This window comes from Hesperophylax consimilis, chromosome 9 (assembly GCF_061612785.1).
Source record: "Hesperophylax consimilis isolate HC1 chromosome 9, BYU_Hcon_1.0, whole genome shotgun sequence".
NCBI classification, from domain to species: domain Eukaryota; kingdom Metazoa; phylum Arthropoda; class Insecta; order Trichoptera; family Limnephilidae; genus Hesperophylax; species Hesperophylax consimilis.
Genome location: NC_142844.1, coordinates 7,915,810 through 7,933,132, shown reverse-complemented (window position 1 = coordinate 7,933,132; position 17,323 = coordinate 7,915,810). Strand labels below are relative to the sequence as shown.

Genomic DNA, 17,323 nt, shown 5'->3' with positions numbered 1-17,323 from the left:
TTACGGGTAAGTACACAAGTACAGTACCAGTAGGGTCAGTACAGTCTGCCCTGAGCTACACCTCTCCTGACGATAGGAAAAATCTCAAGGGCGCATGTTACGTGTTAGCCCTTGGCTCCTTGGCGCCTTTACAAGTCGGCGCCCGGGACGGACTGCTACAAATGCCCCGGCACAGAACCGGCCCTGAGTAGGTACCAGGCAGATAACATCCTGATCTCATGTTGACAGCTGAAGAAGGAGATTATTCCACCAGTTGTTTAGTGTCCGCGAGAGAGTGAGGTGCACATATTTGTGGCGTACACTGTACAAGCTTTCATAACAAAGTTGTAAATAATAAAGTAATTAAGCATAATAAATATTTAAAAAAAGTAACTACCAAAAACAAAAATGTTTCGATTTTTTATCTAGTGCGTTTGTGATTTAGCTTTTCTTTTAGTTTTGCATAGATTTTCTAATCGTCTTCCAGAAAATATTCAATAGGTAAAATTTTTTTGTCACACTGAGGTGTGTTACTATAAAATAGTCATGTAGTGGTTCACACGTTTGTATCCGAAGTCGGAGATGATGGTTTGATTCCTGCAGTGCCTGAAATATTATATAGTTTCTCTGCGACCTGTAACTTGCTTTTAAGAGGACATTTTGGTTCACAGTTACACTAATTATTTTTACAATAAATAGTTGTTGTTCGTGTACCTGTCCATTGTAAAATGAAATCAATGGTTTTCCAACGAACCGAAACCTTTGTACATTTGTATTGAAACATGTCCCTATTGCGTGTACAATATGTGTTGTTGAGGGTATTTAGAAATTTGTTATGTATACCTACCTAACTGTATCCAAATAATATGTTAAGGGGAACAGCTGCGAAGCCTTTTTATACAAAACTTAAATTTGGATTTGAAGCCAAAATACCCAACCAAACACAAAAATTCTTATTTTAATCAAAAGGCCTAGCAAATATTTAATTTGGTATGTGACACTTCATTTATTTGTTGTTTATCTTTATATTATAAAATATATTTCGTATAATTAAAGAAATTGTTTTTCCATAATTTTAGGGACAACTTTTGCAATCATGTGTGAGTTAATGACGATTATTTAAAAATATATTTTCCTCCATTTATTGTAAAAATATTTTTTTAAATTGATGTTTAAAAAAAGCATTTTGAAGGATGTATATTTAAATTACAAATGACTGATTCACGTTAGAAAAGAAATTTGTCGTATTTAAGCATAAATATCTACCCCAAAAAACTATTTTTTTACATTTTTCCAAAGTACAAAAAAATGCGAAAGATGCCTCTAAAATCATGCAAACATTTATTTAATGGCCTATAAATAATAATTTATTTAATGGACTATAGATATTTATTTATTTAATGGACTATACACAATAATTTATTTAATGGCCTGTACAAAATAATTATTTAATAGACTATACATAATAATTTATTTAATGGGCTATACGTAACAATTTATTTAATGGGCTATACATAATAAAACAGCACATATCCGTACTAGATATTTGCCATTCCTTTTGATTTACCAAATGTATTATTCAGTTTGGTTTGGTATTTTGGCCTCATATCCAAACTAAGTTTTGTATGAAAAATCCGTGCAGCCGCCCCATACACCGTTGTTCAGTTACATTAGATACCGAACAAAACAATATGTTTAACATCGTAAACTCACCAATTTAAATATTACTAAAGTACCTTCTAATGTATGATCGTGTGAGAAATGTGGAGATCCGCAAAGAGTGCGAGGCTGATGTAAGCGTAATGAGTACGATTAAGAAAGGGACGCTTAGATGGTTTGGGCATGTAGATATTATGCAAATGCGAATGGTAGCAGAAGTCGGGGACGCCCGATGAAGACATGGCACGATCAAGTGAATCAGATACTTGAGTCGCGCCATGTCAAGAGTCAGAATAATAGAAGAATATGTATTTTTTTTAATTTTTTTTTTATAGTGAATACCTCACAAGAGTCCCAACTGCTCCCGTCTGGAGCCAGTGAGACTATGGCATCCCCAATTGGGGGATGTTGTGAGGCTGAAGGTAAGTGGGGAAGGGAAAGAGGAAGGTGGGGAAGTACCTGGCTATTCAGATCTAGTCACTAAACACGGCTAAAGCCATTTGGAGCAACGTTTCAATTCTGAATGGTGGTCTTACACCAGGGCGATACTGGTAGTATCTTCCACTCTGGAACGTGCCGCAAATATACTATATATTATTTTAATTAATTAATTGTGAAATAACACAAATTAATCAAATAAAATTTATTTGCGCACGCCGGGTTCGAACCCGCGACCTTCGGAATGGCAGTCCAATGCGTTACCACTGGACTATGCCGGCCGTCAATATATGTATGAGACGATGTATGAATGTGAATGAGGCAAGGAGTGTTTGCCAAGACCGAGTTGTTTGGCGGTCCGTCCTCTCTCCCTACCCCTGCGAGGAAACGGCGTGATGGTTAGTTAGTTAGTTACTAAAGTACCTAATGATCAGAAAATTTCTCACAGGAATAGGCAGAAAAGATAAAATGACAAAAATCTATCTCGTTGCTTCATATACATGTATTCGTCATATAACATCTCTGTTTGTTTACTTGATCGTGCCCTGGTTTCCTTGGGGTAAACTAGTCTCTACGGGCGTAAATTTAATACCGTAAGAAAGGAAGTAAGAAAATAGGTTTTTCATAAATTTATGAAAAATAAATTAAATTTACATACTTCCTATATTTTTTTCTATTTTTCTTGAGCTGGGATCACACCTCGATTATTCTATGATCTATTTCGTAGAATCTTAGAGGTATATCAGTGAGAATATGCTTTGTAGAATAGATGAGGCGGGAACTCCCAGCATAAGAGTGCGCAGTAACTGCGCATAGCTTTTGTTTATACTCCCAAGGAATCATCCTATGGAGTTTCACCATAAACGAGTTATGTTTATGGTAAAATCTGTCCCTGTTTAAGGAATAAAACAATATATATGTTTACTTACTAACGACTTTCGGTAAAATGGTGCTACAAACTTTTTTTTGAGAGAGTTCCTAGTAATTTAATTCAAAGGAATATTACTCTGTGGCACCATTTTATAAAATTAGTCATAAAAAATCGTTTTAGAGAGACTTTTTTCATTGATTTTTTTGCAAAGTAATATTTTATGTTTATATTAGTGTTTATGGTGGTGTAAACAAAGTGTTTTAATTAGGTATTTTTCTTATGTGGGAACAACTTGCGTAGATTTTGCGAACTAGTCTGGAATGTAATATATTTACTGATATTCATTATGGTTATTATACTCATTATTGCAGAGACTTCTTAAATTAATAAATGACAATAATTTTCTTATTATTTATTAACAACTAAAGATGTCGATTAATAATAGAAATTCAATAAATTGACAAAAAGACGTGCAGCAAAAGTGAATAGAACCAACGGTGGTAGTAGGTTTTGACTAACATTAGAGCAATGGTGTACCAATCAGCCGGCGTGTTCGGCAAGTTCGGCAGCAGGAAGCTAGAGTTAGTGTGCTGCGGACTGGTGCTGTTAGCTTGTGCACGCGCATGGGCGTTCGAGGGTCTGGACGGGCCGCAGCGGCCGCCCACCACGGTGGCAACGCACGTGGGCGGGCACGCCGCCTTCAACTGCGAGCTGGACTTCCCGCAGGACATCGAGATCCCATACATACTCAACTGGACCAAAGACGTAAGTAAATACATTTCACTCTTGGAGAAATTAATAAAAAAGTACACGAGTATTGCTAATTTATTACGAATATTTCCAAATTATTGTTAATTTATAATAAAAACACATAAATTTGTTTTTGACCACGATAGTTTTATTTTCACTCTACCGGTTTCGGAAGATCCCTTCCTTCGTCAGGAGAATATTTAAAACTGATCTACTACACACAATATTGACACATAAATACAAAAATTTTAAGTGTTTGAGGGAGATGTGGACAAAGTGGAAGGGGTAATTACGGGAATTCCATGAAGAACAGAGCGGTTAACTGGAAATATGTCAAGAATAGGACTATAAGACAGATTAATTTGGTTATTTATTATACTGGAGTTATTATTGAGGGATTTTCTGATTTCAAGTGCTTCTAAATTATCTAATTTTTTGCCTTTATTACTACGGTGAAGAATTTTAACCCCTGTATCTTTACTAAAAGTATGATCGGTGGAAATGAGATGATTGGCAAACTCCGAAAAATTATTGTTATTTAAACATCTTAAATGTTCCGTGATTCTAATATTTATATTTCTAGTTGTCTTACGTATGTAGAACGATGGACAATCATTATGATGATTAATCAAATTATGATGAGCCACAAAGTGAATGCTTTTTACAATTACGTATTGTTAATTTGTTTAAAAACGGGATTGCAGGTCTTTAACGAATGAATTAACAGGTACTTTTAGTAAAACACTCTCCGACATCGTGATAACATATTCGCAGATTATTAAAAATTTATCAGGAAACCTATTAATTCATTCGTTAAGGCCTTCAATCCCGTTTTTCACCGGATTACCAATAATTTTGAGAGATTCTCAATAAATTAGCAATACTCAACACTCCGTGTAAACTTGAAAAATTGCGACATCTGTCAAACATTAATTCAAACAAAATTCAAATAGAGAATTGTTTATTAATCAAATAATTTTGGTGCATACTTTATCGCTTTTCTGATTTGATTTATAATTATCAGTTTCAATTTTGAAACTTGAGTTATTTTACGTATTACGAAGGAAAACAATTTCAATTTGCTTCACGCATGCACCCATGTACTGACAAGTGAAATACGGAATTCCCGTGAAAACGGTGTACTACTTTGGTACATTTCTAATTTTACTCTCAGTCTTCGCTCAATATTTATTTCGTCATAAACATATTTTATTAGTATGAATTTCTTAATGAGATTCTTTTTCTCCCTTAAATTTCTGTAAGATGTGCATGATTCCTGCAATATTTTTAATTATGATTTCCATGTGCGGGATTTGCGGGTTTGAAAAATTTCTAAATTTATACCAAAAACAAGATTTATTCGTGCTTGAGAATTGCGAATCATGTGACACACAAGCGTCAGAAGCCAAAATGCCCACAAGTCAGGAGGTACGAAGTTTTTACGATCATATTTTTTTTATCAAAGTCTTATTATGTTACTTCTTCAATATGTTGCTACAATATTAATGATGATTAACCAAAAATTATTGATAAGCAAAGTTCTGTTAAATGACTCACTAGGTTTATGAAACCTTTTCAATGTTTTTTTTAATAATATATACAAGTATTAAGGATATTTGATACCAAATGATAAAAAAATGTTAAATTTTTTTGGCTGTATTTGAATTTAATAAAAATCCTTAGGGATTTGAAAAAGGTGCGGGATGTACACATTGGCGTGGGAACCGCCCTTATTTTATAAATTGACACACCTTGATTATTTTATTGTTTTGGAATATACAAAATTTTTGTCACTACTTAGTGAAAATACAAATTTGCTATTAAGCTGTTTACATTTAATGTCAGAAAACAAATGCATTTTACTTTATATAAAAAAATAATTTAGACAGAATGTAAAACCCATCACTTCGAACGTAGGTATTAAACTAAAGGTGACCCGACAGTTGATCCCTCAGTTATTGGCCCCCCGACATCTGGCTTGCCGATAGTTGATCCCCAGATTGTTATCTATTTTTTTTTATTGAATTTCCATTCAAGACCCCTGCAGATGTAAGTATATCGACTTTTGCTGTACATTTGTAGACATATGCTCTCTGCATAGTTACTTTGCTTATTAGAACGTACAGAAGAAATAATCCTATAAGCTTTAGGGGATCAACTGTTCGAGGGATAAACTGGCATAGGGATCAACTATCCGTGGGTATCAAATGTCCGGGGGATCAACTGTCGGCGGCTCAGATGTCGGGAGGGGGGGGGGGGCAACTGTCAGGGGGTAAACTGTGGGCGGGTCATTTGTCGGGGGCCAACATTCGGGGGATCAACTGTCATGGAATCTAAACTAAACTAATTATTTATTTCATGATATTGCTCAAGTTTTTCAACTTTTAAAAATTGTATGTTTAGCCACCAACGTACGTCAGAAAAAAACATTTCAAATATTGAGAGAAAAGGAGAACAACTGACAAAAACTAGCGCTAACAAATTAAATTCGTCAATCCGTTATTTGCAATTGGTATGACATGCCTTTAATGAAGTTAATCAAGCGAGCTTTTAGCAAAACACTTAGGACGGGTTGTTTCGGAGAATTTGAACAATTCATCAAATTTCAACGTTCATTTTCAAGTTCTGTGAAAGATTTTTTCAAGTTCTGTTTTTATTTCAGTTTTGTCAAGCAACTAGCCTACAATGATATGAAAACAGAACTTGAATAAGTCTTTCACAGAACCCGAAAATGAACGTTGAAATTTGATGAATTGTTCAAATTCTCCGAAACAACCCGTCCTTACTGTTTTTTAGAACGAATTAAGAATTATTAAAGTGGTGAGTCACGACCGTTGCCAGATTTCCCTGTTCCATATTATACGTAGGATAGAGTCGGTAAAGTGTAGAGTAGATGCTCCTTTCTTTAGATTAGATTGAGTCCTGTAGTTAGCTGATGACATAATAAGGACTGAAGTCCCTGTCACGTGTCCGTTCCGCTGGCAAATTGCCTCGATGAGTTACCTTTGTCATCCGTCATTCATCATCAGGACAATCGCCAGAGCGGCATTATTGTCTTTGTGTACCCGGAATCACCAGATGCATGGTACTGGATCTGGACAGTGCATAGTCACAAGGGACACAAGACATAAGGCTCCTGTACCTACGCTAGACAGATTGAAGATGACTGTTTCAATTGAGCTATGACTTCATTTTCATGAATGAAGTTCCTAAAATAATTTTAATCTAACTGTAGTACGAGTGCTTTGAGTGATGGGAGTTAATTCACAAAGAACGTATATTTTTTTGCATTGAACCGATTAGATCAGTTACTTACAAATAAAATTTTATTGCATATCATATGTTTATCATTTATATTATACATAAGAGTGACATTTTACGAAACCTCTTATTTAGTGCTGTACCATATGAGTGGTTTATTTATGGTACCATACCTTGGGTCATATGGTATAGTATCTTGGTCATATAATTTAATTGTTCATTCAAACTGTTTATGAGGTTTTATATTTCTTTTGTATATATGAGATGCATTCTACAAAGTGAAAAAGAAAACAACCTCTTAAAATTAACTTAGCAAAAGAAACTTCAAGTGAAATATGTGTGTATTTTAAGTATTAAATTAATATCAAAATAGTAATAAACTAAAAGGTGTACCTATAACATATAAAATAAAAAAGGGAATTTATCTAAAATCAAAAACCCACATGGGTAAGTACGTAATGTACTTAGCCCAAAGTACGGTACCGTGTAATGGACCAAGGTAGGGGACATAGTAAGGCAAATAAATTGACAAGTCACCTATTTGAGGTAATATTAAAATAAGATGTTTTTTAAGAGTAAATATAATCAGTGAACAGAAGCAGAAACATAAGATCCCGTAAATTACTTAAATACAAAAATTCACTGAGGTTTGCTTCAAAATTTTACTTTTGAATTCGACAAATATTTTTTTAAATTTTTAATCAAAATATTCTTTGTTTCGCCACTTCACAAATGTAATGTATCGGCTGGAAGATATTTAATATGCCTTTCATTGTCAATGTAATGTATCGGCAGGAAGATATTTAATATGCCTTGCATTAAATGTAATGGAATTAAATGTAATGGCTGGAAGATATTTAATATGCCTCGCATTAAATGTAATTTATCGGCTGGAAGATATTTAATATGCCTTGCATTAAATGTAATGTATCGGCTGGAAGATATTTAATATGCCTTTCATTAAATGTAATGTATCGGCAGGAAGATATTTAATATGCCTTGCATTAAATGTAATTTATCGGCTGGAAGATATTTGATATGACTTGCATTAAATGTAATGTATCGGCTGGAAGATATTTAATATGCCTTGCATTAAATGTAATGTATCGGCAGGAAGATATTTAATATGCCTTGCATTAAATGTAGTGTATCGGCTGGAAGATATTTAATATTCCTTGCATTAATTGTAATGTATCGACTGGAAGGTATTTAATATGCCTTGTATTAACCATATAGCGACGGGATTGATTGAGCAATTGACAAGACAATTGACCAAGGTACGAACATGTCCAAGGTTCGGTCTTCTCTTCTACTTACTCTAAGGGTAGGTACGGAGTACAGGGTTAATCCCTAGAACTTGGAGTCACTGGCGACCGGTGACCTACATTTTAGGTGGTGCAATAAAGAATAATAGATTCCTTTTAATGTAGAATCCATCCCACAATCCTTTGTGTGTAATAATACATTGATTACACGTTTCTTAAATTCTTTAATTGACTATATAAAACATTTAAATGGCATTAACGTGCCATACATAAGTTTTATAGTAACTGTTATTGTTTTGAATATTTAATTAAAAATAATAGATGCTTTAATTAAATGCTGCAAGTAAGAAACATCTTGGCATTTAAAATAATCGAGCATTTCTTGTATTTTTAAAAGCACAGAAAAATAAGTATCTTGCCCGTAAAAACTGCCTGAAAAATCGTCTATTTACGAACTCCTGTACGGTTATAGTTTTATTTAGTATTGTAGAAAATTAAATTCTTTAGAAAACGATGGGAAAGCATTTTAATATTTATGTCTGAACTTTGTGAAATAAAATCACACTTTTTTATTATTTTTTTTTTTGCTTAAATTAAAACAGGCGGCTGGTGTTAATCGGGAATTTCAATTTAATAGCCATCTACATAATGCTACGTATAAGCGAGATAAAATATCCACGAGCTGATCCGCAAATTATAGGAATGGAACGAAAGATGTAAAACGCCACTTGCGTTTGCTTTGTTCCTTTCCCAGAATTCGTGGCTCGGCTCGTGGAAATTTTGTCCGGTTTTCACGCTTTTTTTGGATGAATCTCTTCCTGAACGATGGATAGGTTGCACTGTGAATGAATATATGCTCTTTAGTTTTGCCACCGGGATCACCTAAACTCACGCCTTGTCACCTTTTCTTGTAGGACCTCGTAATATAAGCAGTTTATGTACTACTTCTCCAAAAAACGGCCAAGCCACCTGTGGAACCGTATCACAAAGTTGCGGTGAACTCAGCAACTCCTTCTGGTGTGAAACGAGTTCAGCTACCGATTAGCTGCAGAGCCGGCCCTACGCGGGTGCAATTGGAGCAGTCCCCTCCCGTGCGCCGAATTGTCAAGGCGCCATTGCGCTGATAATACCTAACACCTAACGGTACGTATACATTTGCGAAGTTAAACGCGAATCGAGCCACGAATTACGGGAAAGGAATGAAGCAATTGCAAGCGGCATTTCGCGCCATTTGCGGTTGCTTCGTTCTTTTCCCATAAGTTGAGATCAGTTCGGCTCGCTTTTGTATACGTAGCATTACAGTCGTAACTTACATGCTCTTGAGATTATTTTTATTTATTTATATTTATGATTAGTGATCACTTACTAGACGACTACTGGTTTTGACTAGGGATGCCAAAATTTTATTCGCGCCAGGCGCCTTTTAGATTCTTTTAGATTACTCGCGCCAGCCCTGATTAGATGTTTACCATACAGCCAATGGGGGTTCATATTGAACATTTATCAACTGTGTTTGTCAACTTAAATGTTAGTATTATCAAATGTAATTTATTTCATATTTGCTACTAGAGTTAGGAAATTGAGTCCATAATTTTGAATAACCCTGTATTATTCCTAATAAAAACTTTATATTTTTAAGTAGCTATATATGACGTCAACACTATTACTTTTACTTACTTTTTTGGTTTCTTGAGTATATATTTTTATTAAATTTACAAAAACGGTTCATTTATAAATAAGTTATGCTGTGTGATTATTATTACATGTAACAGCTGTTTCGCAGTGATAGTACAAGTAAAAAAGAAAGATGACTTTATTCAAAATTCCAACGTTTTAAGGTAGTTTTTAGGTTAAGATTTTGAATTCTTTCTGAGGGAAAATAAATATTCTTCAATGGAAAACATTTTTTTATAGGAAAAAAAACAAAAAATTTTCAAAAAAATTATAGATTTTTTTTTACTTCATGTAGAATCGCCTCCCGAAGTTAGCGCACTTTACCCCCGGACACCCTGTATAAATAATATTAATAATAGAACATCCGTAAGTGGCTTCAGCACAGTTTGATAATGCTTTTGGAAGGCGAAACATCTGTCACACGTAATAATAATTATTACACAGTAGAACTTGTTTAAATGTTAGCAAATCGCAAAATTAAATTTATAACTATTATTTGAATGTACCAAGTGGTGGGAAGGTCAGACTATTGTTTATTTATGACAAGTATTTATATTGAACTGTATATAGTGTGTGGGTAGGTACTGCAGTACCCCTGACCGGCGGTTTTGTGGTTGATCAATGATCAACTCGAGCTGATCTTGTTGAGTGAGATTAATGCTGCGATTACTTCTAAGAATAACAACCATCTGATTATATCATCACTCAACCTAACCAGTAACCGTTCGCAACCAACTCTATCGATCATCGATATATTTACTTATCCTGATTATATATTATATATTATATATATTATATATTATATATTACTTATCCTAATTTTATACCAGAATAGTCATTCTGGTATAAAATTAGCCAAACTGAATAATTCCTATAGTATATATGCCTTAAACCTTTAATCACCATACTTTTGTTTTCATATATAGAACATACTTTATAATTGATAACACCTAATTAATGAAAAAAAATTCATATACCTCTTTTCTGTTTTTCTGACTTTATGTCCGGGTTAAATCTTCCCCATAGGAAAAACTAAACCCTTCCACACACTTTTCCACAAACGTTCATCTAGTCAATCCACACTATGCAAATGCATTATATAAGCATAATAAATACAAAACAATACAAGAAAAACACGTCAAATCACCAGAGATCAAATGTGAAAATAATTCACCGACTCCAGATATTTTCATATCAGAAGGTTCGGCTCGGTAGAACTCCTAATTAAATCTATAAATTCTACTGATTCCTCAATATAAATATTTAAAAAATCTTTCGTAATTCTACCTGTATTTAAAATTAGAGATCTAATACGCCTACATTTTTAATGAGAGAGCTAGGTATAATGCCAGTAGCCGAAATAACAAATGGTAATATTTTTATAGTCTGAGAATGCAAAATTATTTTATTTAGTTTTATTTTTAATTAATTTATTATTATTTTAAGGTCTCAAACGGTTATTTTTTTTATCAGCAAAGGGAAAAAAACCTATCACACAATTAGTTATTATATTTACGGTATTTGACGGTGAAATAAGGATTGCCACCTAGCAGAAAAAATGACATGAGGAATATCATCAACAAAAGGTACTCCAAACATGGACCTATTTGTTTCATCAAATCAAGAGATATTATTTTTTTAATCATATTCCCGAAGAAGGACCCTGGAATTGAAAGGGTTAACCCTAACCCTACTGTGCCAAGATATTCACCGTGGATTTCTCACGTTTGTATCACGTTTGTATTACGGTGCGCCGATGAATCCACCGTGGATTCGCTAGTAGTTCACCGCACTTGTCCCTGTTTTTTTCATATTTTATAACATTATGGCATAAATTTATGCGCCTGTAAAAGAAATAAAATATCGCAATGTTATTCTGGACTCTTGTTTCGTCACAATAATTGCAAATATATTAATTTAACCTTTGAATTTGCATCATATAATCTCTCTTTTATTGTGAGTATATAGTTTTATAGAAAATGCAATAAATTCCAAGAATATTTTTGTATTTCTTTATTTAATATTTTTTGAGATTGAGATTGAGATTTTAAAAATCATTTCCCTTAATATAACTGGGGAAAATACAAAAGACAGATATTTTATGCACATTCTTTTAAATATCTGGTAAGACGGTATAATTTACGAAAACAACATTTTACAAAAAAATAATTAAGTTGTTAATAATTTGCTCCTGGTACACTATGGAGTAGGTACTACGACGGTATTCCAAGGGTAAATAAAGGAATATTCCACCGATGACGTAAAAAGCCCAGGAGCGCGATTCACGTTCTCTTCACCTTAACCTATCTGCTAGCGTTAGCCAAATAACGCTATCACTTGTAAGGATAGCATTAAGTTCGCTTGTAACGATCCTATTGTGGACTAAGAGCGATTCACGAAGTAGTGATAGCCTTACATTTTTAATTTCGGAGACACTAAGTAAAAAAATCCTAAAAAAACTCGGTAAAGATTTGTTGAGACATTGTTTGAAAACACAGATATATGAAATATAATCAAATGACGCAAGATTTGAACCAAAACTTTAAAAAACAATTGCTTTATATTAAATTGCATTTTAATTAGTTGTTATTTTATTTTTAAATAACATAAATAAGCAGTTTATCGAAGATTTTCGTTTTGTTAAAAGGTACCTGCCCCGAGAGATAGTAACGACTTTGTTGTTCATTCACCACTGAAAGTGTCAATTTTGCCCACCAATCGCGCCACCGAGGGAATCACTTTTGTCTTCCAGTAAAGTTGACAAGTTGTTTATTCAGTTCAAGTTGTTGTTTACTTGTTATTTTTGAGTCGTTTGCTGAGGAACACAATAAAATGAGGTAAGTAGGTGCTATATTATGTATGTAAAAGCATTTAAATATTATTCGTATGCTTTTCACTAGGACTCAAACGGAATTATCAACATTATAAATGATGGTAAATAATTATGTCTGTAAGAAGTTGACGTTTGTTTAGAAATGTTTAAAACCAAGTAAAAAGCGATACAGTTCTTGTATTATTATATTTTGTCTTTATTATTATGTGTGCAAACCTAAGAAAAAGTGTGTAATTAAGAATCTGACGTTAATTAATAATTCTCTTTCAGTGTACAAAAAGCAATTCGATCTGCCCGTACAACAGCCATGCAGTTTACGATAATGGCCGATGCAATGGTCGCTGAGCCCCTCTTCGCGGCAAACCGTTTTGTCGGTATGCATGGGAAAGAGAATTTAGTCGCATTTTGGCGAAATCTCACCAATACATTGAATAACGCTGGTCCACCAAAATCAACCACTCAATGGCAAAAAGTGAGTTAAAAGTTTTGAATAGTATTTGTCAATGTTGTAGTGAATTTGATCTGTCAACTGTAATGAAATATTCGTTTCAGGTGTAGACCACATTAAAATCGAATGTGAGGGCGAAAGTTGCCAAAATGCGGAAAGACCGCCTGCAGACCGGCAACACATCAGCGAGGACCACATTGTCCGAGCTGGAGGAGAAAGTCTTTAGCCTGAAAGGCAGAGTGGCTGCAGAAGGATTAGACGTGCCTGACAACCTTCCCAATGATGATGTATGTATTTTACCACGCTCGTTCATGTCAAATATTTTGCTAGTTTACATAATATGAGTAAAAACATAAAGAAATTTCATAAGATAGATTTTGATAAGTTTATTTCGTTTTACAGAGATCTCTTCTCGCACTGATGGGAGTATCAGTATCAGTTGGTGACGAGCCTGCTGTGGCTGTAGAAGGACTAGGCGTGCCTGATAACTTTCCCAATGATGATGTACGTATTCTGATTATTTGTATAGGACTATACCCACGCTCGATCATGCCCAATGCTTTTGTTAGTTTACATAATACGTTTAATAACATAAATAAATTTCTAATGATACATTTTGATCTGTTTATTTCGTTTTACAGAGATCTCTTCTGGCATTGATGGAGGTAGCAGATGGTGACGAACCTGCTGTGGCTGTAGAGATGCAGCAGGAGGATGATGGTGTGGTCGAGGAGCTGTGGGTTCCGAGTGGTAGTGGTGGAGTGAGGGGTGAATTCCTGAACCCTGTGATTAGCCCTTCACCGCCGACCACTCCTCACGCAGTGGACAGACCTCCCACTCCCCATCCATCAACCCAGAGAGACCAAGGCGGAGGCCTCGACTCATGACAGGTAATTCTTTATACAAATCAAGTAGATTCGCGTCCATCGAATCTAAGTTCGCAGGATAACCAATTATTATTACGTGAAGCAGATCAAAATATGTATTTTAATTGATTTATATACGTATAAATTCTATTTTTATAATAATCGAAAAATCAAGTATTCAAATTATGAGAGACATCAATTATATTGAGTTTAAACTTTCAGACCAAAACGAGGCCAGGGTTGCAGTTCAGAAACTAATGGAGCAACAGAATTGTACTTTATCGGTGAGGAAAACTTACTTTACTATTGCATATTATTTGTGGCCTTCTTCCTAATTAGTAACTTGATTACATTTCAAGATTGAATTTTTTTTTACAGAATATTGCAGAAACCCAGAAGAGACGAGCAAATTTAATCGAGAAATATCTAATTGAGAGAACGAGAGAAAGAGACAGGGAAGAGAGGGTGAGAGAAAGAGAAAGAGACAAGGAAGAGAGAGCAGAGCAGTTCTCTCAGCTCATGCTAATATTAAGTAGACTAGTAGAGAGAGAGAGGAGAGAAGAGGAGAGAAGATGAGAGACGTAATAGAGGATGAGGAAAAGGGAGTAAAAGTCAGTATTTTTTGTAATGCTCATGCTATTATTAAGTAGACTAGAATACAGAGAGAGGAGAGAAGATGAGAGATGTAACAGAGGATGAGGAAAAGGGAGTAAAAGTCAGTATTTTTTGTAAAAGCGGGTTTTCAGTCTCACTCTTAACTTTTTATTTATTCTTTTAAATTGATATTGTGTTTTAAAACGTTAATTTTACAATAATAATAATAAATGTGATATTATCTTCCTTTTACGATATAATGTTGCTGTGATTTGAAATGAGAGTGGGATTTACGAATGTAAAAATAGTATTGTTTATTATTGTTTGTTATAGTTGTTTAATTGACATGATGTTAAGATTATTGAAAAATCACTTCTAATTCTTACAGAGCCTTTCAGTGTAATTTTCATGATGGCTTTTTTGATTTTAATTAGTGAATATAGAATATTTTCATTTGTACTGCCTCATCCGATAATATCATAATCAACAGTGAATGAAACTTGGCTGAAATCTGGGGAAAAGCACTTGAAATTTACATAAATGAAACAGGTAATACAAAACAAGGTAATCAAAAAACTATTTTACTACTTATCACAAAAAATCATATAGGGAAAAAAAACTGTTAACAACATTAAGAAAACTATATGAATATACAAATTAAATTGTACACATAATGAAACTAGATAGTATTAGTTATGGAAGTGCGTAGTGATGATGTGACTTCTTACACGTCTTCCTTCAGCAAGACGTGTCCTTGGATGTTCTGACTCTTCTCTATCTGAAACGGATAATGGCCTATTATCCGTTTCAGAATGGTTATCATGCTCATGGATGCGAGTTAATCTCCGCATATTGTGCAGCACAACGCACAAATTGATTATGTGATGAGCTCGTTTGGGTTCATACATTAGTATTCGCTGGGCAGACAGACACCTCCAAGTTCCTTTCAGAACTCCAAAACACCTCTCCACAGCTGACCGAGCTCTACAGTGAGCGTCGGTGTACCTTTTCTCACTGTCAATGGCTGAATTTGGAATGGGTGTCATCAGCCATGGTTCCAACGGGTAGCCTGCATCTCCTGTTAAGTACAAAAATATTAAAATGAAAATTAATTTTTGTTTTAATTGCTTTTAGAACCAAAAGTAATTATGTATTTTTCCATTTTTTGTTTTTTATATCGAATAAATATATCAAAATCTCTGGAGAGATTATAATTTTTCCTATTCTATGTGGAGAGGAGACAATGTTAATTGTTGTGAACTAATAAAAAAAATATACTATTTACTACATGTCCAGTGACTTATTTTTACCTATTAGCCAAGTTTTCCTTTCTCCTCTTTCATGCCACAGCTCCATAATGCGACGAGGTGGAGAATTGGCCCAAATCTGGCTATCGTGCCGCGTTCCCGGATATCTCGGGTTCACGTCTAAAATGATGAGGTTCGGATCACAAATCTGAAATGTTCATTTTTTAAATTACAATATTAGGACTTTTTCACACATATGAAAGTAGGTACACAAAGAATGGTCCGAATCAAGGGCTTACCATTTGCACATTTAAGGAGTGATTCCCATGATGATTTAAGTAACTCTCTTCCTGATCTGCAGGAGCGATTATTGATATGTGGGTGCAATCAATCGCTCCTATAGTCCCAGGAAAAGGATTATCTGATTGCTCAAATAATAGCCTAGCTTTCTGCCTTTCTGCAGCAGTTGTAGGAAATTTGACCCACGTTATCGTTAATGTTTGGCTGATAGCCGATGAAACATTCTGAATGCATCGGCTAACTGATGACTGGCTGATTGCCAAGCCCCATTCGTGGCCTATACCTCGCTGGTACGAACCCACCGCATAGAATCTTACTGCAGTAAGTACCTGTAAGTATAAATTTCAGTCATGAATACCATACCTCCTTTTTCATGGATTAAATAATAGTTATGTTTATTAAATGTAGCACTGACCTGTGATTGGACAGACAAGCCATGTCTTCTTTTAGGTTGTAGGGTCAGGGATAATGAATTAATTAGGAAATGGGCAATTTCCTTCGAAATTCTAAATAATTTAATGAATTCCGTTTGCCCCATTTCCATCGGATTTTGACCATCTCTTAAGCGTCGAAATGGGATTCTCCCCTCGTTTTGATTATCCTCCAAGTCTACAATCTCCAGAGCCAAAAATCCTGCAGCCATTTTATCTGCAAGATATTACTATTATTTATCTGGAAATCCCCAATGGCAATATGTGCATCACACAACTATAAACGTTTAGTTTATTTTAATTTAAATCACTTGATATGTGATATTAAATTTCGTTCGTTTTGAAAGTTACATAGGTATTTTACAAACATCGCAAATACGTTAATTCGGTTAATAATAGCATTATTATGCGAAAAATACTTCACTAATCATGTTTACAGTAAAAACTTACGATAATATGAAGTTTTCTTTTGTTTAAATTACACTAATATCACTATAATCGTCACTAAGTCCGCAAATTTATCAATCAATGCTTTGCTAATGACAGGTCGACCGGTCTCCATAAAACGTGCTAGCGTTAACTCGTTTAAGGATAGGATTTTAAATGACAGGAGCTGTCAACGAGAGAAAGGGAATCGCAATCGACGTTAGTGCTAGCGTTAATTTTTATAATGCTAGCATTTCAACTGTCAAAAGAGAACGTGAATT

The 17,323-nt window shown here is 34.4% G+C and overlaps 1 protein-coding gene across 7 annotated transcripts in view; it reads left to right on the top strand.

Annotated features, from left to right (window-relative positions):
* The first annotated feature begins 203 nt into the window (after positions 1 to 203).
* Positions 204 to 17,323, top strand: part of bdl (borderless) — a 50,439-nt gene continuing 33,319 nt past the window's right edge. For 4 of the 7 annotated variants that reach the window (XM_089635252.1, XM_089635249.1, XM_089635250.1 and 1 more), the window contains exons 1-2: positions 204 to 338; positions 3,319 to 3,712. In XM_089635252.1, the coding sequence (XP_089491378.1) occupies positions 3,476 to 3,712 (237 nt within the window). In that variant the 5' untranslated portion in view covers positions 204 to 338; positions 3,319 to 3,475. The remainder of the gene's footprint in view (positions 339 to 3,318; positions 3,713 to 17,323) is intronic. The other 3 variants (XM_089635248.1, XM_089635246.1, XM_089635247.1) reach the window with 3 other exon arrangements.